This window comes from Argiope bruennichi, chromosome X2, assembly GCF_947563725.1.
Source record: "Argiope bruennichi chromosome X2, qqArgBrue1.1, whole genome shotgun sequence".
NCBI lineage: Eukaryota > Metazoa > Arthropoda > Arachnida > Araneae > Araneidae > Argiope > Argiope bruennichi.
Genome location: NC_079163.1, coordinates 115,384,687 through 115,405,196, shown reverse-complemented (window position 1 = coordinate 115,405,196; position 20,510 = coordinate 115,384,687). Strand labels below are relative to the sequence as shown.

The 20,510-nt window shown below is 28.3% G+C and overlaps 1 protein-coding gene across 1 annotated transcript in view; it reads left to right on the top strand.

Annotated features, from left to right (window-relative positions):
- The window catches only part of LOC129961104 (DBH-like monooxygenase protein 1 homolog), a 62,945-nt gene extending 44,289 nt beyond the window's left edge, over positions 1–18,656 (top strand). The window contains exons 5-14 of the mRNA XM_056074934.1: positions 4,393–4,584; positions 6,270–6,369; positions 7,825–7,991; positions 11,090–11,147; positions 12,227–12,312; positions 13,542–13,580; positions 13,830–13,889; positions 14,056–14,183; positions 15,260–15,419; positions 18,215–18,656. Coding sequence (XP_055930909.1) covers positions 4,393–4,584; positions 6,270–6,369; positions 7,825–7,991; positions 11,090–11,147; positions 12,227–12,312; positions 13,542–13,580; positions 13,830–13,889; positions 14,056–14,183; positions 15,260–15,419; positions 18,215–18,424 — 1,200 coding nt within the window. The 3' untranslated portion in view covers positions 18,425–18,656. The remainder of the gene's footprint in view (positions 1–4,392; positions 4,585–6,269; positions 6,370–7,824; positions 7,992–11,089; positions 11,148–12,226; positions 12,313–13,541; positions 13,581–13,829; positions 13,890–14,055; positions 14,184–15,259; positions 15,420–18,214) is intronic.
- Positions 18,657–20,510: the final 1,854 nt, after the last annotated feature.

Here is a 20,510-nt window from a genome sequence, read left to right as displayed (position 1 = left end):
CTCTCTCCAATTGCCCCCTTGCTAACGCCGCCTCTGACTGTTGTGGAAATAAGTTGTTTATTTCTGAAAACAATATCTGCATCAACTTTGCTTTTATGTGAAAATGAGAAGATATTAAATTCTTCATGCGGTACTACCATCATGTTCATTTGTTATTGCTTGTTCAACAACTACAGTCACAATTTTTTCTCTGTATTTCCATTCGGTTTATAGCTTCGTCCAGGTTTTATTGCTAAAGTCCTAACCTCTTCAAAACACAGAATCATCTATGGAAGATTTGTAACAGTAAAAGGACTACGGAATAAACTTTTTACCTGTCGAAATATTTTCAGGATGGCTGAAGCATTGCTATTTCACCAGTATAAAGAGTTTGACAAGAAACACTAGATATGGTAAAGTTAAAACATATATAATAACTAAAATTTAGTTAAATAAAATAAGTAAGGCCTGTATTCATTATATTGGCAAAAGAATTTCAAATATTTTCAATTTCATGCACACTTTTAGCATCACAGCAATATTTTATCCCATTGATCAAAATATAAACTTTTCTCTCTCTTTAAATATCGTAACCGTATATTGAAAAGAGTATGTAAGCAATATTTGATTGCTATCCGGCTGTAGATTCTGCCCAGAAGGTGTGTAAACACCTCCCCATAAAATTTGGATCGATATATATTTGTGAAGATCTTAGAAGGCATCTATTTTATTTAATGAAAAAAAAAACATTGAAAAGTTTCTAAGAAAAGTCTTGTTTATTTGAAAGTTATTTCAGATTATTTTCTTTTTTAATTTTTTTTATTTAAAAATGTTCATAAAATTGAAATATTGTTAATCCACTATAATTATCATTTAGTATAGAAGGGCAAAAATTGTTTTTGTTGATTTTTAATATCATGTTATATTTGGATTAAAATAACTGAATATGAGAAATTAGATTTTAAATACGCTTAAAGAAGTATACTTGAAAAAAATATGAGTATTTTAAACCAGCGGCAGTAAAATGATTTAATCTAGATATTCATAATCATCATTTGCCCAAAGTTTTAAACAGAATTCTTTTCAGACTTTTAGCTCAAATATAAAAAGATTCAATTTTAAATATATGGTATAAAACTATTTAACTGATTTTAAAATAATATTTAATTTTAATACATTAAAATGAGTAAAAATATTATTATTTTTAAATTAATAAACTTGTGCACTTATTCAAAATTCGTTTAGAATAGTTCTTCAGAACATAGCATAGTGCTTCATAAATTATGAGACCAACCTCCAAAACAGATCGCGTATTTGAATTTCCAGATAAAGGAAATATTTTAGAATGGTCTATTGTTTTTTTGTTTTAGCAGTCACATAAATAGTCGATTTATCTTCATTTGAAATTTTTCTTTGAAGTTTAAAAAAAATTCCCATAGAAACATATTTAGGTGATTTCTTTTTTATTTTTCCTTGATTTTTCTTTTAAAAAATATATTTTTTTCTTATTCACCTGCCCATTTGCAGTTTTAGGTCCGCAAAAGAGAAGAAGAAGAAAAAAAAAAAAAAAAACGTTCAAGCATTGAATCCTTGGATCCTACATATTTGCAACATTATTTACATGAGACTAGCATTATATCAAGATTTTGTGAGGAAATAAGCCGAACAAAAACTCTCGACTAAGACTATGAAAAAATCCCAAGAATAAAATTATTTCATTGAAACCCATTTTAGAATCCATTTATTCAACAAAATATTCAATATTTGCGATTGCCTCCAATTACTCAACTATATATGATTTACAGTTTCGAAACTTTAATCATCTTAAATTGTTCTAACTTTTTGTAATCACTTTTGTTTAATTTGATTCGTTTCACGTTTGAAAAGATAGAGATTTATAATCATTTTTGACACACTTTCTGAAAAATTAGGGATCTAAAATTTCCCACAGTTATATGTTCCCAAAGTCAAAGCAATATTTTAATATTTTCAGATATTAATTATCATCGATTAACGAAATAAAAATTTTCATTTCAACCAATAGCCATCTGATAGAAAATTTAAGAAAACATAAGTAACAAGATTCTATAATATTTATTGCAATAATAAATATTACAGAACCATAAATTAAACATTAAAAAGTAGGAAATAATAGAAATAATAAGTATTCAGGAAAACACACTTTTATTAGTGATCAAAAGGTTGAAAATAATATTTTATCAAAACTCTAGAAGTCAAAACAAAAAGCGTAAAAGTGTGGTGCGCTGAAAGCAATTCTATAAGAATATTAATCCGCAATAAAAAAAAAAGGAATTTGAAAAGGAAAAAGGAATTTATTAAAATTAAAATCTGCATATGACTGTGATAAGTCTCCTTGATCAAAAAAAGTAACAAGGCTTTAATCTTTTGCTCCAATATATAGTCTAAAAACTGCTAAATTGAGCAACAGATCAAAAGTGATCAAAAATTCATATAAATATTTCCATATATTTTTGATATAGCAATTTATGCAAGGTAATCAAGTTTCAAGAAATTAAGGTTGAATTTGTTAACTTAAATTAATTCTTCTAAGAGTTTTTACATGATCATCGCATGATATAGCCGTCCTAACTTAAAATATAATGAATGTGGAAAATGACTATTAAGTACCATGTTCAAACGCATGAATATTAATTAGCTATTTATTTTTCGTTACAAACATGTTTTCTTTCAATGATATAGGTAAAAGAAAACCGTTCGAAGATATTCTTCAGAAGCCAATCATACATGTTTCATTTAATAAAAAATAATATAAAGAAATTTTAAAAGCATGCTTCTATAAGCGCACTGAAAAAAAATTCCTTTTTTCAAAGATATGGGTGACAAAACAAAAACTGTTAAGGCTTGAGGTGCTAGTATTCTAATCAAATTAAACTAATAACATTTATAATACAGTTTAACATTTAATTAACGTTCAAAGATTTTTTTTTTCATTTTATTCTCAGTGTGGCTAAATTTCTGGATTATGTAATTTTCAGATGTCACACAATTGCAATTTTTTATTTGATTTTGAGATTTTCAATATGAAAAATGACTTTCTACAATTTTGTACAGTAATAAAAGCGTGCTTTTATAACTCTTTTATGTTCATCATTTCTAATTTTTTCTTTGGAACATTTCATAACTGATTTTTATAATCATTATGGAAGCTTGTAATCATTTATTCTAGAATTTACTATCAGATGCAGTCTCTCATACTAAATCAAAATTAAATAAAATTAACGATTAATTGAAAATAATTTTTTTTAAATAATAAAATATTACAATGTTGTGTAAAACGCACAACTGCACAGAATTTCAGCACTCTGGAACCTCAAGAAAAGAGGAAAAAATCGATAAAAGCATTCCATCGTTACAACAAATAAATCAAGTTAAAATAAAAGCATGTACTTGCAGTCTAACTTAAATTCAAAATGGAATGCCTTTTTCAAGATTTTCGATAACGATCTGAATTATTTTCGATTTCATAGCATAGTTTTCAAAAGATTCATTAAAGAAAACGTATTCTTTCAGATAATTTTCGTTGATTAAAATTACATTAACAACTATTGTTTAATAACAACATCATACGTTGCTGTATGCTATATCAAAAAGAGACAAGTATTGCTATGCTCAGTTCGTGATGATTTTTATCATGTTTCGAAAATCATCGTAATAGCATTCGTTCCTGAATGATCAAAACGAAACTTTCTCATTTCAATAAAAATTAAAAAACATAAATAGTTGATTAAATTTGCTTAGGCTTAACCAAAATCAATATTTTCTTTTCCGTTTTTGCGTATTAGTTTGTTTTATACTATATTTGAAATCTATGCTACAATGCCCTCACCTTCTTGACGTGTTATTTTCATTTCTCAGCAGCAATTTTTTCTACATTATGGAAATATCAAGCACATTCGTATAAAGTTTGAAAAGATTAAGACAAACAGTTTTAGCTATAAGAGGTTATAAATATTATAAATAGTTTTGAAAATATTAAACAGCATATAAAAAATCCTTTCAGACTTCTGTAATCGGTGGTGGTATTTTTAAATGAAGTACCGAAAATATTAAATCGGATTGTTACTTTATAAAAGTATCTTTTATTCTGACTTTGAAAACTTTTTATTAACTACTTTACTTTTTTTTTTCTAAGTTTCATTTTCCACACAAGAAATGACCTTTTACGCAATTTAAATTAACAAAATATTCTGAAATAATTTACCCTTCTTATTTTAAAGTAGAAATATAAATGTTATTTTTCAAACTTTTCAAAGTGTGGAATTTTTTATGGGCATGATTTTTACTCAATTATTAGTACATTTAAATTTTTAGATATATTTTTAAAATCAAACTTTGACACTTCTTATTTAAATCTTATTTTTAATTTCAAAGGTGGAGCCCCTAGTCTCCGAACAAAGTTTAAAGTATGTTCATCACATGGTGCTATATCGATGTCTGGGAGCTACAGCTAGAGAACTGGAACCTCATGTACATCATACAGGCCAGCCTTGCTATGCCCCTGACACACCACATACTTATATGAAATGTGAAAGTGTTTATGCAGCTTGGGGAATAGGCGGATTGGTAAGATTCATAGAATTATAAAAAAATGTTTAAGAAAATAAAAGGCATATCTACAGGGTGATATTAAATTACTCGATAATTCTGGACTAAAAAAACTTTTTACTTAGATAATTTTTGTAGATATTACTACAAGCTTTTTTTTTTTATTAAAAAGAACATAAAGAAGAATTTAATAGTTAAGGATTTTAACGTAAGAACTTTCAGAAATAATAAAATAACGCAGTCTAGTTTTGTTTTTTTTTAACTTTTTTGAGGTCATCTTTAATGTAACCAAAACTTTTTTATATTTTCTAATAAAATATTATACTGTTGCTCCAAAAGGCTTAGTACGGTATTTTAATAATGAAAACAGTTTTAGAAGAAATAATGTTTAATAATGTCAATATTTAACAGTAAAAAAATAATTTTCGGTTTAAGATGACGGTTTGGAAGGTATTCAAAAAGTATGGAAGTGATGTTAAACTATTTTTCAGCCCAAAGTTATCGATTATTTTCTTTTATATTGTTTATATTAGTAAGTACTCGTAGTGACCTCTAGTGAGGCTCTGGGAATTTATTTCAGTTCAAAATCGTATGTTAATTTAAATTCATTCTATATTTCTTAAAGTCAAAAATTAATATATTAATACTTCCTACATGTACTAATAATGAAGAAGAAAAAAAAATGTTCGACTGTTTTCAAGAATAATATATATTTACTGAATTTTATGACCGATCATTTAAAATTTTCACTGATTAATCACGTGCATAAACTTATCTACCGTCTTTTGATAGAAATTTTTTTCGTCCATTTATATAAAAAAAGGGTAATTCTGTTGCAAAATTTTCAAGCATTCTTATGTGATAATTTTATGTGCATTAACCTATTAATATCAAATTTTATTACAGATTATATGCTGAGAATTATATATATGTGCTATATATCAAAAATTATCCTTTCTATCATAAATTCCTTAAATGAAGCTAGTGACTTGAAATTATTTGCTATTTGAAATTATTTGCGTTAAAGTGGTATCATTTCACAAGTTTTCAATGACTATGGAAATTTATCATTGTAGTTAAATAGAAAATTTCCTAACAGCGTTTTTTAGAGAAGAATTGTTATTCGGACGCTTTCACAAACGATGACTCTATGGAATATAAGTGGAAGAAATTAAAACATTATCTTTTTTTATCATAAACTGTAATTCTCCATTGGTTTTTTACAATTGCACAGGTTTTTCAATAGAAATGGGCCAAAGCAGCAGCTGTACACGTTATAAATGAAAAAATTCATTTCAAAAGCAATGCAATAAATACCATTAAAGCTGAGGATTTGACCTTCGTACCTCCAGTATTTTCTTAGACAGATAAACCAATTTTTAATCCATAATCCAATATCTCTAAAATAATCTAATACTTCTAAATCTCTGAATTTTTTAAATTAGATGGAATCAATTATATAAAGTGTTTACTACATATGCTAATCAAATTTATTTATAAATCAAAGTGGAATTACAAAACTTTTAGCAGTTATAAGAGATTCAGTTTGGTAATGAACAGGCTTATTGCAAAATTCGTAATAAGGTAAGACCATTTAAGCGACGACAGCTTTCATTATTTTAAAATTCAAGTGAGAGAATCACTTTACGAAAAAGGAGGGGAAATATTATACAAAAACTTTTCTTATTTTCATTTTTTTACAGGCTGTAGTTATGCCAGAACGAGCTGGATTGCCACTTGGAGACAAACCTAATCTCTATTTTCTTTTGGAAGTTCATTACGATAACAGCGAATATCATTCAGGTAAAAAACATTTTATCATATTTTTAGTTTTAATATGATATTGTTTAAATGCTAAAAAAACTAGTAAACAAATTAGGAAGAAAAGAAAAGTGCTGTACACATCATTATCTTTCGTTTTTAGCTGAGATTTATAAGCAAATTGTTCAGTTATTGGTTCTATTACAATTATCGGTTCGTTTTACTCTCGTGAGAAAACAAATCTATAAAAAGAATCTCAGGGGAAATTTTTTCAGCTGAATGCTTTGTAAATACACAGCTGCTGTTTCCGTTTTCATTACTATCTCATTCGAATAAAGATTCATCGATACGACTTATAATCGATACATAACAAGTTAGAATTTATTTTTTTTAATAAAAATACCATTCAGAACAGATTGTTAATCTCTAGAATTAAAGAAAAAATCTGCAATTTGACAGAAAATTTGGTTTTAGAAGGTTCTAAAAATATTGGAATTCAAACTACTGAAAAACAATCTAGCAATTCCTTCGTTTTATCATCTTCCATTTGTATTCCAGCCATTATCTTTGAACCGATCAATTCGAAAAAACTGAAATAACCCATGTACTTAGTTTATGTAATTTTTATGTATATACAAACTTACCTATGCTGTTTCCTCATTTGTGCCTGATCAGTTAACAAAGCGAATGAAAAATCTTGCTTTCAAGCTCAAAAATAAATCTAAAAATATTAAATCAAAAGGAAAGGAAAGTAATAAGAACTGTTTAAATATTTTTATTATTTTTTTTACTGCAGTGATTGTCGTGGTTTTATTCAAGCCGCATAATCGTCTTATGGAACTTTTTACTGATATTTGGTCGATAGCTTAAAACTTTTATATATTTATAAACATTAAACATTAATGGGTATTTCTACAGAAGCTAAGAATGGAAGCATAATCTGATTAAATTTTTCTATACGATTGACTCATAAACATTGACAATTATATGGATACCAATCAGGAATAAGATTTTTCTGTTATAGAACATTAAGAATAGGATTCCTATACATTACAGTTTTTAATATTTATTTAAAAAATTTAGTAACTGATTTTTGACCATATATTTTTTTATTTTATTCAGCTATTTTGTGACAAAGTTTGATAAGGCACCTGATTGAAATAATCAGAGTGAACGATGCTACAGTTTTTTAGCAATCCCATTTAACACGTGAACATCTTAAAACAAAGTTGATATTATTTTAAAACTCAATGAAGAAATGATAAATTAACTGGATTTTGCATCACAAAAACCAGATTTGGTTTTGTTTTGGCAATGCATTTGTTAAAATTTGTCTATTTAAATTCGACAGCAGTATCACTAACTAACATTTTTGAATAATTAATATTGTTAGTGTAATAGTAAATAATAATATTGGTAAAACTAAATAAGTATAGAAAGAAAACACTTCTAGTGAGAATTGTCAAATTTACCTAATGATTGCTTTTCTTTTTTCAGGATTTGTTGATCAATCAGGATTTAAAGTTTATTACACTCCAAATTTGCGTCGATATGATGCTATGACTCTCATGATTGGAGCCTCCGTAGATCCTTGCATAGTAATTCCGCCAGGTCGACGGAAATTTACCATAGCTGGGCATGCAGACCCTCGTTGTCTTGGGCCGGTAAATTTTAGCCATTTTACATTATATTAACAAATTGAGAATATTTAGTTTTTAATTAAATGAAGTAGTTAATATTCAGTCGGGTATTCATCTCTTTTTCGAAATCAATGAGAATATAAGGCACTTTTCAGGACCTGCGTTTTATAGTCATCTTAATCTTAATCTTCTTTAATTTTTTTGGACTTTTGTGCTGAATATATATATATATATATATATATATATATATATATATATATATATATATATATATATATATATATATATATAGAATGTTAATGTACGTTAATGCATCATTTTAAATTATTAAATGGGATAGTACTAGTTCAAAGGACAATTTAAAAAATAAATATTCTTTAAATTTTGGTATTTAATTTAATTACATCTTCTATACAAATCAATCAAAAATAAGATGAAAAATAAAAAAAGGCATCACTAAATAAAACCAATTTACAGTGAAATAAACGATAGACTATATTTTACAAAAACAAAAATGGTAAAATGAATTTACATTTTATGCACTTTTATTTTGACAGTAATCCGATATAAATTTTGCATTTGCTTTTTAAGCAAAAGCTGGTACATCATTCATGGTTCTGCGTTATCAAATTATTGATGCATTTAGCATTAATTATTCAACAATAATTTTAATTAATTTATAATAGGTAACTATTTGTAAAGTATTAACTTAACAGCAAAGTTACACGATTGGGCGTAACGAGCATATCTGCTCATTTCCGACTAATTATTCAAAATCAGTTGATTGATAGCAATGATTCGAAGTCAGTTGATTGAGAGCAGTGATCTGAGATGTTCCAGATTGACAAAGATTATCCGAGATATTTCAGATTGACAAAGATCATCTGAGATGTTTGAGATTGACAAAGATTATCTGAGATGCTTCAAAGCCATTTGGATGATGCATAGTTATGCATTCGAAATGTTGACATAATTATTTAAATATATAAATGTTGCTGTCTTTTAAGAAAGAAATGAGAAGAATTTTAAGAAAAAACGTGGGAATATTTGTCGTTAGACCCGTTGCACCAAACTGAAGTTTAAAAGTCATTGTATGAGTCACGGTTTATCATTATATTAAATTCAAAAATAATTATTTGAGACAATTGTCACAGAAACTTGCTTTTATTAAGATAATCGTTCTTCAGATTGGTTAAAATTAAACTGACGGTATTCAGAAACTCGCAGCTCCGTTTCTGTTGAACGGATCCGAATGAAATTTCGCATATTTGTTACTTAAAGCATAAGGCCAAGGTTTCCATTGGAAAAAAATAGTTAGAGATTTTACCAATTGATGTGACTGTATTGCTTAAAACCATATGCTGATGAACAGATCATTTTATATCTCTATAAAAAGCGATACATATGATTCTAAGAAATCATTCGTTCACAGTGAACATACAGAGCGCTCCCTGATCATAAAACTTTTTTATCAGAATGCGAGCAGTATTTTAGCAGCACTCTGTTCTCATTGGATGAAAAGGAAAGTACCGATGTCCTTAAATGCAATTAAAGGACATGTAATGTGTAAGTTTCGTAAGTGGCCGCTCAGTAGCATGAGCACTGGACATTCCGTGGAAAGTAATGCGCATGTTTCTAAACAAAATTTTGAAGTTGTACCCTTACAAGATGCCTTTCGTGCAACAATTGAGACCGCAAAATTACTTTGCATATCTTAATTTTGTCTTGCGTTTCCTGGCGAGGAAGCAAGTGGATGAGTACTGGCCATTATATATCTAATGGATAGACGAATTCATCAATCTTTATACCATATGACAACAGTCACTATACTACCCATACGTCATAGTATGGTGTAGGTGCACGGCAAATTTTATCACCGACCCTTACTCCTTCCAGAAAATCAGAATAAATGGATTCGTTAAATGTACAATCCCCAATGACAGATACAGCAGACTCCTGGAAGATCATATTATCCCGGCGTTAAAGCAAAGAGGCTGTTTGGCCAATACAATGTTAATCAAGATGGCGCAACTGCTCATACGGCAAATTGTAATAAAGAGCGTGATTCAATCTCACTTCCTTGATAAAAGGGTCATCTCGTGTACTGCCTCACTAGCTTGACCAGCACGGTCACCAAATTTGTACCCTTGCGATTTCTGGTTGTAAGGTTTTCTCAAAGGTCGCGCTTATCAAGGACGTATAACTAATGAATTGGGCTTGAAAGCCAGCATCGTTCGAAATGTCAACCTTCATATCTACTGAAATGTCGCGTGCGACCGTTGATAACATATTGTTAACTGACAAGGTATGCACATAGAGCACATAGGTGCGTAAATAAATAAAACATTCTATTATTTTATTTTTTTAACTGCCCTTTCTTTTTATTACATTACAGCGCCACCTGTTGGTAAAATTTTAAATTATTTTTTCCGACGAAAATCTTGACCCCTCCCCCATCACAATATCTAAATAATAAATATATGAAGTTTCATTCAGATTCATTCAACCGAAACGGAGCTGCAAGTCTCTGAGAACCGCCAATTTAATTTTAATCCTCCTGTATAAGATGATTTGCATTTTTTTTTCCATGATAGAAATTGTTTTATATTTCATTTCTATTTTTTTTTTTTTTTTCGTCTGATAAAATAAAACTTTCATTTTTAAATCATTCTAACGCTTCATATATTATTTTAAAAACTTCTTTATAAAAGCATTATGTCGGCCAATAATGTTTTATTTAATTATGAAAAAATATTTAAATATTTCTTTTTCAATATTTAAATAAGAAAGAAAAATTAATCTTAAAATTAATTTTTTTTAACTTACACAAGGAAATATTGTATAAAATGTAGATATTTTATACCTTTCAAGAATAATGGACTTCTGAGTTTAAAAAAATACCAATAGATTAGTCAAAAAAATCTTGAAGCCTGAAATGGTCAAATTTTAAAAGAATGAAACAGAATATGGGATACGTAATTATAACGTGTGTGCCTTTTATATCAGTAAGAACAAATATGGTGAAATTGATAATTTGCACAGTTTTAAAATTGTAGATTCAATTGATTGAATGTTCATTTTGCAAACTTTTCATTAGCTATAGCTATTTCTCCATTATCTAGGCAATACCTCCTGAAGGAATAAGAATCTTTGCAGTCTTCTTACATTCCCATCTTCTTGGTAAGTTTAAATTGTTGTAAAGATATGAAATGTCCGGTCTTTTTATAAAGAATATTAATACTTGATAGCAATAAGTGTTAATGAAGCCTTTGATGGAATGAATAAATGTCTTTGTTTCTATCAATATTTGTAATCTGTCTTGCCATAAATATATTAAAAAGAAAAGGCAAAACATTCATCTTTCTTTTGACTGTTCTAAACCAAGGTTAGTATTTCCATCTGTGGAAGAAGAGAAAATATCTTATTCGCTAAAATGCAGGTATTTACTACGGATTGTTTCCACTGGAAGTAAATAAGTTGGCTTATCAAAGTGCTATAAGCAATTGTATTCAGAATATGCCTTCTTGGCATCAAAATAAAATGGCTGATGAAAACTGTGAGAGCTAACGATCTCTGATTAGTTTGCTCCAATTGCAATTCTTTAAGGATTAACTTTTATGTTGATTATTTAAATAATTGTATCATTTTATTTGCTATAAACCATTTTATATCATCCATTGTTATTATGCCAAATAATAATAATTAGCAGATGACCTTTTTATTTCAATTACCAAAAGAACGTTAATGTAAAAAATATTTTAAAATATTGTTGTTTTTATTGTTACAACTTCCCTCAGGTATAACTTGCCCCAGGAGCGGGGCAAATTACAGCCTTGCTGATTTGTTTTTCAAAAATATTTATTGTGCTAAATTTATTAAAATTGGAGCATTTTTCTTTTTTTCATATGATTTTTAAATAATTGTATTACAAAATTAAGCTTTAATCTTTGATATTTAATCTTTAATATTTTTAATCTTTAATAATTAAATTTTTGATATTTTTAAAAATAGAAACTTTTTTCCAAATATTGTTACAACTAGTCCCCAACTTCCCTACTAAATTGGACTAATATCCAATCTGGAAATATTTCAGATTTCCTCGAAATGTATTTTTACCTAATACACGCTTTTGTTTATTTTTTAAAATTGATCTTAAAAATTAAAAAAAACAATTGCAGCATTTATAACAGTTTTTTAATTCATTAACAGACATTTTAGATTTTGTAAGTTTATTTATTAATATATATTTTTAATTTCAGGTCGTCAAATGAAGTTGCGACATTTTCGTAACAATATCGAGTTGCCATTCATTGCATCGGATCAACACTACGATTTTAATTATCAAGTATGATAATACATGTTTTTGTTGTTATTCATCACATCTGCATGGGAATTGTTTTCTTTTCGTGTCTATAAATGCATTCATTTGGTACATTATCACATTCAAGTTCGTCCATTACACAGCTTTCTGATCATTTGGATTTCTTCAGTCTGTCATTCGATGCATTGTGGAAGCTCTTAATATATCAGCATTTGTTACGTTGAGTGAAGATATGCAATATACTTTATAAACACTTTTGTATATTTTCTTCCTGTAGACTGGTAATTATTATTACAAGATCAGTATATAACGGAAATTCCGAATTATAAAGCGTTTTTTAAATATGAGACTCAAAAAACTTTTAACAAAAAATTAAGACCAAATGTAATGTGTTCAATTTTAGCTTGCATTTAGAGTTGACATTTTTTTTTTTTTTTTTTTTTTTTACTGTTGCAAATATTTTGCCGTCAATTACCAATAAATTTTTTCCTTCTTTGAGGAGAAATTAATGTTTTTCTCCAATGTTTCTATGACCTAAATGTCCAGAAAATGGAATAGATCATAGATGAAGAACATTAACCTCACATCATGTATTCAACAGATAATTAAGATTTCCACATAACCAACTGCAGTTAACTAATCGTGGTAATGATCCCAAAAATGATATGGTGATCATTTTTCATTCAAATATATCATTTTTGGCTGTTGCAATACTAATATTGATAATGATCAGCAAAGTTGCCGAATTTTTTAATAGCTTTTCACCCATGGATTTTCTATGTGAATGTAATTTGTTCTTCATTTTTTTTCCTCTGAAAGTTTTACTTGCGTTTTTTTTTTTTTTTTTTTTTTTTTTTAATAAAGCAAATAGGATGGCGGTACAAAAAAAAGTATCGTACAATCGTTCTTTGGGGAAATTTATATAATCCAGTCTCACTGTTGCAAAATTTCAGCTGATGTCTTAAAAATTTTATAGAACATGGATTATTTCTTCGGAGTTTTTTTTTTTTTTTTTTTTGCATTAAGCTGAATTAAGTTGGTCCCAAAAAGAGAAAGCATGAAAATGAAATATATTATTACATGGCATGTAAAACTAAACCTAGTGAAAATCATTTTATTAAGCAATACATCTGAACTTTATTTATTTATTTATTTAAATTAGACTTAAAGGCATTAGTTGAAAATTAGTTTTTTAAAAATAAATGGAGAGGATTTTTTTTAATTATTTTTCCTTTTTTTTTTTTTTCCTTCAGGATTACAGATATTTACCTCAGGAAGTCATTGTTAAACCTGTAAGTACTTATTATTGAATTTCCATTTTTTTTTTTTTAATTTCTTTGCTCACTGAAGTTTGATATTTTTCAATAGAATTTAACTTTTAGTTTATTTTAAAACATTTTTTCTGAATTCTAGTGTCTATTATAAATCCTTTTAATAATATCCATTTATTTATAGATAGATAAATATAAAACATTTGCACTTGATTTTTTTCAAAATGGGAAAGCATATATGCTGTTATTGAGATTTTTTTTTTCTTTTAGGGTGATCATCTAACAGTCGAATGCACTTACGACTCAACAGGAAGGAATATTACAACGTTTGTAAGTTTTACAATTCCTTTTAAATATTAAGTGCATTTTCCATGCTACATTTTTAATACGGGAAAGCTAGGACCCACGAAAGTCTGTTTATATATATAAATAATCAGTTTTACTAGTTTATTCAAACTAAAAATAAAAGTATTTTAGATAATTTCCTCTCTTTTAGGGTGGCCTTGGAACTTTACAAGAGATGTGCCTCGCTTTCATTCTTTATTATCCAAGAATAGCTAGAGCAAGAGCATTTAGCAGTGCGACGTGCGATTTAGTTAAAAGTTTGGCTGGTATGGACACAAGGTATACAACATAAAAATATTTTAGATAAATTCTATTATAGAAAGATAAAAAATATTTTTTTCGATTAATATATTTTAAATTATTGAAGAAATACGATGTTTTCCTTCACCATACACAATGCTTGATAAAAGAGAAAAACTAGCAATCTGAAATTCCTGCAGTCCAAGGAATAAATATTTAGTTTCAAAATAACAATATATTTACAAACTCATTTTTGGCACAAAAGTAAAAGCTATTCCAATACATAATGGAATAACATCTTACTGGTAATTTGTGTATTGTCTGAATTTAATCAGAATTTTTTTTAATATTTTATTCTATATTTTGATGAACATTTAAATTGAAAATACATATAAAAGCTATATTTTATATCTACATAAATGTGTAAAAAATCCTTTCTCTATACGCTGCTATTTAATGCTTGAATCCTATTACGGTTTTATTTCTCTTTCCCCGCCGCTTTAAAACAAATAGTCTATTAATGAGTATTGTTCATTCTCGAATTCGGAAACTCTCCGGGGTTTTGCGCATGCGTCAAGAGGTGTTTATTTCGTTAAAAAAGGGATAAGATGAAAGGAAGAGAGGTTTACATTTAGCAATAGGAAAACATTAGATTATTTGCGGATTTAAGACACATAACTGCTCGTCTTTCTGACTATTATCTCTTAGCGAAATACATTCGTAGAAAAGTGCTAGTCGGGGATTTTGAAAGGAACGGTATTCAAAATATTTCTTAATGAACTATAAGTTTTGCTAACTTTAGCTTTCTTTTCTTTTGTTTTGTTTATTTACTGACCTCAAGTTTTGCCATTGTTGTATATAATTAGGCAACAATGTTGTAAAGAATAAATGCTGTAAATTATAAACGTTGTAAAGAAATCTTTAAGAGGTTTGCGTTGTATGTAATCTCTTTTGCCTTGGACTCATGGGGTAATACATAATATCGATCGGTTCTAAAACTGGATAACAATTTAAAGACTAAAATATGCCTAACTGAGAGAATGAACTAAAATGTAAAATCCTGATGATCTCATATTTTATTTTAGTAATATGTTCATTTTATTTTATTTCCATAGAAACTCAAATGCAGACGATGATAATTCCAATTTTACATTTTACCAACACTTTCACACAAATAACCCTTGGGATACTTATTATTCGGGTATTGCAGAAGCAGCAATGAGATTCGGGTATCATTCGTCGCAATGCTATCTTGGTGACGGAAGAAGAGTGCAGGTAGGTGTAAGCTTTTACACTGTCTTTAATGCATAAAACTCTTCTTTTTATAATTATCATTTAGATATATAAATCTTTAAAGGAAGCATCCACAAGCGGCTAATGAATTCTACTTTTTAGTAGAAAGTAAAATTCACTAGCCACGTAATTAGAAAGTAATAATTAAAAGAAAACTTAAGCCCGATCCTGTAATGCTATGGAAACAAAAATGATTTTCAAAAATATTTTACGTTAAAAAAATCTAAATTTGCAATTCTAAAAACAGACAATTTTTTAAAAATTAATTTTAATACGTTTGAACATTCTTAGGTTCGAATACTTTAGTTAGTACTGAGACTTATCCGCTATTGAAAATTGTATTGAATAATTCATAAGTCACTCGAATCTTACAAAGGCACAGATAAATGTATTTATTTGAAGCAGGAAAAGTATAACCGTATATTAATGTAGTATATGCTTAATCTTCAAAAGGATCAATGTACACAATTATTTTTTAGATGTAATGTATATTTACAGAAGATTAAAAAAAACTGTATGGAGTTAAAAATGGCAGATGGCAAGCTTTTGTTTCATGTCACTTAAGCTTGTTAGACCATAAACGATTAAGAGTGCAAATTCAAAGTAAGAAATAAGAAATAGGGGAAATTCATTTTACTCTTCAAAGCTTATAACCGTTTTCGGAAAATTCATGCTTAAATGCAATACATTAGACTTTCAAGCAAAAACACTGTAAAGAAAATATCTGTATATATTCAAATTTATGATTAAGAATTGCTGCACTTACACGCTCAGTGTCCTATGCCACGGCACACCTGGAGCCTTTCCTAATTTGAAGCTCTTGCAATCTCATCAGAAAATGATCATTGGCAATAATATATTTAAAAGTGATTAATTGTTTTCATATAGGATATAGTGTGAATTGTAGCTCTTCCAAAAAAAGAAAAGAATTTGCTATCGTATTAGAATCACCTAAAGCATATTAGATATCGGTTGAAAACTCAACCAGAAATTCTATCTGTGTGATTTGAATAAAAAAAAAAAAATTTGTCAGAAAACAAAACTAAGTGATTTGCAATTAAAATAAATTATAAATTGTCTACATTCCAGAAAATACATAGAAGCGCAATAGATTGCAAGTAATTAAGATATAATTTTAATTATCTATATAATTTGAATTATTGTTTAATTCACTATAATTTTTTCAGTGGGAATTAAATTACGAAAAGAAAGTATTTACTTTTGATATGCAAGGGATCTGTAACGACAGATAAGTTCAATCCTGCTTTCGTTTCAAGTGACCATCTTGAACCCGTTGAAGTCCCTCTCCATACTCCTTCAGAGTTTAAGACATGATATGGACAGACGATTAGGTTTCTCCTTACCTCCCTGGTCGAATCATAACAATCATATGGCTTCGCTGGATAGCACTGTAGTTACATATCATTACCTACTATGCCAACTAAACGGTAGTGATTATCACTACCCATTGTGTCACCTGGCCGGCCTGAATTTAATATTTTTCTCAACTGGAGAGAGTTACTACTACTTGTGATTTTTTTTTCTGAACTTATGCTTTGTGCGTAAAATAAATCATTGTGTGTGGGTGCAAAATAAATCATTGTCATGTCCTTATTAGTGCCTTAGCATTTCTGAAGCTCTTAACACATAAGTGGGAAGCCACTCTAATCCCCATACATGTCTATTTTTATATTATTTTTAAATAATTATTATTAATAATAACGATCTTATACACATGAAATATTATTTAATGTCATCATAGCGTGTATATGTAGAAGCGCAGTAAATAAAAGAATGGCAAGTGCTAAAACATTTTTAAAAATTATCTAAATTAAAGAAAAATGAAGAGAAATAAAATAGATACCACTGAAATGTTAATTTCTTTAAAATTTTAAAAGGGTGTAAAAATTATATTTGTATTAATAGGCTCCAATGCTATAAAGGAAGAAGGTTGAGAGTTCTATTATTTTTAATTAAAATTCTTATAAGAATTTTGGAAAATCCTTTTTTGCGAGTACCTGTCATCCAAGAAGTAACTACGTGCCGAATTGGGTAGCTGTAGGTTCAATGGCTTGTCCTGTAGAACACCTGAATAATTTTCTATCATGAGGAATTTATGAAGAAATGAAAATTTCAACACCCCTTCACAATTTCCACCCTCTCTGATCTGGATAGCCCATCTATGAACTAAGCTCAGATCCTCCTCCTCTTTCCAACAAATCTCATATAACAAGGAAAAAGTGTGTAAGCATTTATTTATAAATTTTTGAACGAATGGTATTGCGACCATGATCGGTGTAAAAATGTTCTATAAGTTGTGTTACGAGTATCAGTGAAAGGTTATTTCTATAAAATTACGATAACTACAACATTATTCCATTAGTATTCCTATAATGTATCTAGATAATATCATTGTGATAATACACAATTTTATCTAACTTTGATTTGTTCCCTGTGTATAAAAATGGAATTTTGTAATTAAAGTTTCACCTAATTCCAAATATGTTCGAATTATGAAGTTTTTTTGCTGCTGTGTATTCTCGATGGTAATGTACTATTTATTTTCAGAGATTTATCAATTAATCGATATATTTAATTAAAATTTAACTACGTTCAAGTAACGGAACCTGTTTGAATTTTTAAAAATATCTGAATTATAATAAGGGCTTATTAAAAAATAGCTGAAAAGCAGAAAATAATCAAAAAAAATTCTATATATCTATATATTTAGAGCTGATGAAAATATGTTTTTAAAATTTTTTTTTTTTCTTTTTCAGATATCTGGTCTAATAACATATCCTAGAAATATTCGACCGTATATAGAACCAGCAAGATGCACATACATTGAACCATCGAGATCTCAAGAACAATGGAAGGACAATTTTCTGTACACTACTTACTCTTCAACAGCAACAATGACTTCAGTGCACCAGCTTATTATCATTGCGTGTTATTTTCTTTTAAAACTCTCAATAACATTCTCTTAACCAAAAATGCTTGAAAAATACCTGTCATCTTTGAATGCCTGTGCCGCTCTGAATTAGATTACATATCCACTACTTGCAATACAAGAACCTAATTTCAAGCGACACGAAATATTTTGATCAATTTAATTCCAAATTATATTAATGTAGATTTATAATACAGGGTAACCTAATTAGAAATATTGTAAGATCGCTTTATTTATTACAACGCACATTTTTATACTTAAAACTTTTATATAATGTGTATGTATATCATTCATCAAAATAAAACAAGTTCAAGTTTTTGGTATTGTCTTTTAATCAGAAAGCAGGAATTTTCTTATTTTGTAACTCCCACTACAAATTTTCGGTCTTGTTTTAGTTTACTTTTTCTTTACATATCAAAATCAAGCAACCGTTAGCTTGAATTATGAAATGTGGGTTATTTAAACTTTTTTTGCCATAGTAATGCAGATTACATTAACATTAAAGCCTCCATGTACTCCTGCGTTTGGAGTCCAAAGGGTTCTCTGTTGATTGTTTAGTTATATATGAAAGGATTAACAGGCCATTATTCTCACATGTTCTAGTTGAATCAAGCTGTCTTAACTTCTTCCGAGCAGAACAAAGAAATTTCTTGATTGGGTTTAGATTAATATATGCAAAACTTTAAATTGAAAGCGATATTGGTATTTTTGCAAAGAAATAGGAAAAGGGTTGAAAAAACATAAACGTATACATTACAAAACATTTGACAAAAGAAGAATGTTTTTTGCTTGACAACAAACAAAAAAATTCCACAACGGACAAAAAAATTCCAGGCTAAAATTCAAACACTTGTTAAAGAAAAAATATAAAATAATGTGATATTCACCCACACACACAAAAAGAATGAATATTCAAACGAGGAAAAAAAGACAAAAAAAAAAAACATAATGAAAAGTAAAGGAATTAACTATAAGTAGGGAGTGTCTGGGCTGGGTTTATTTTAACTTTGATATTAATTTGGAAGGAAAAGAACGCCTTTGTTTTCAGAGATAAATTTTATTATTTTTTTTATCTTCGACTTTGAGAATTGGTTAATAAGGACTCTTTTCTACCAATGTTGTTTGAGGACTTGGTTATGTATCCAACAATTCACGAAATGCAGTGAGCTTCCCAACTCCCTAAAGCTGCAGTGATCACTTATTCAGAGGTTAAATCGCTTAAGGTAAGTTTTAAATAAACCGTAGCCTATCCCGAACATGATCTCTACTCTTTTCCACGATGCTGGGGATGACTTGGCCTTTCGAATAAGATATGATTATTTCTTCCGATGCCACTGCTACCCAATTCATTCTATCAGAATTGGTGAATGTCTCTGCGGAATCTAAATACCAAAGTAATTTAGGAAATGTTGTTGATTTTATTGTATCGGATCCTTCTTGGCGTAATTTTTATCATTTTATCATCATCATAATTATTGTAGAATTACTTTTTCGCTCTTCTCTTTCAATAAAAAAACTAGAAATTTTCAGATTTCTCAACTTCTACCCTAAATTTTCTGCGTTGCTCTGATTTTATAGTCCAGTCGAATTGTAGTTCTTCTTGGAAAAAGTACATAATAACAATTTTACTGGCTTAAGTTATTGAGCTGACTATTCAAAATAGCCTTCTAAAGTTGAACCCGGGTATGTTACTGAGTAAGGCAGTCAGGCAATGCAAGATTTAATTCTGGTTTTTCGTATTTAAATAAAAGGCTATTAAACTTTAAAGAATAAAACTTTAAATATAAATGTTGTAAGCATTAAAAAGATCTATAAAAGGAGTTATAGAACGTAATAATAGTTCAATTCGATCACGAGCAAATTTTGGAAAATATTTTCCATTTATTTGTGCGAAATTTTTGATAAGTACTTGTTATATAGAAAGGAATACCTGGTAAAAAAATTTCAGACCGATAACTGCATTACTTTTTGCAAAATTCAGTTTTGTCTTTAAAAAAATCGAATGTCCTCCAATATCGAACCCTAGAACAATGCCTATAAGTATTTCTTTATCAGTCAGAATGCATAAACCGAAAAAGAAAAAGCATCTTCTAAATGCGGGATTATGCATATTCAGATGCTGT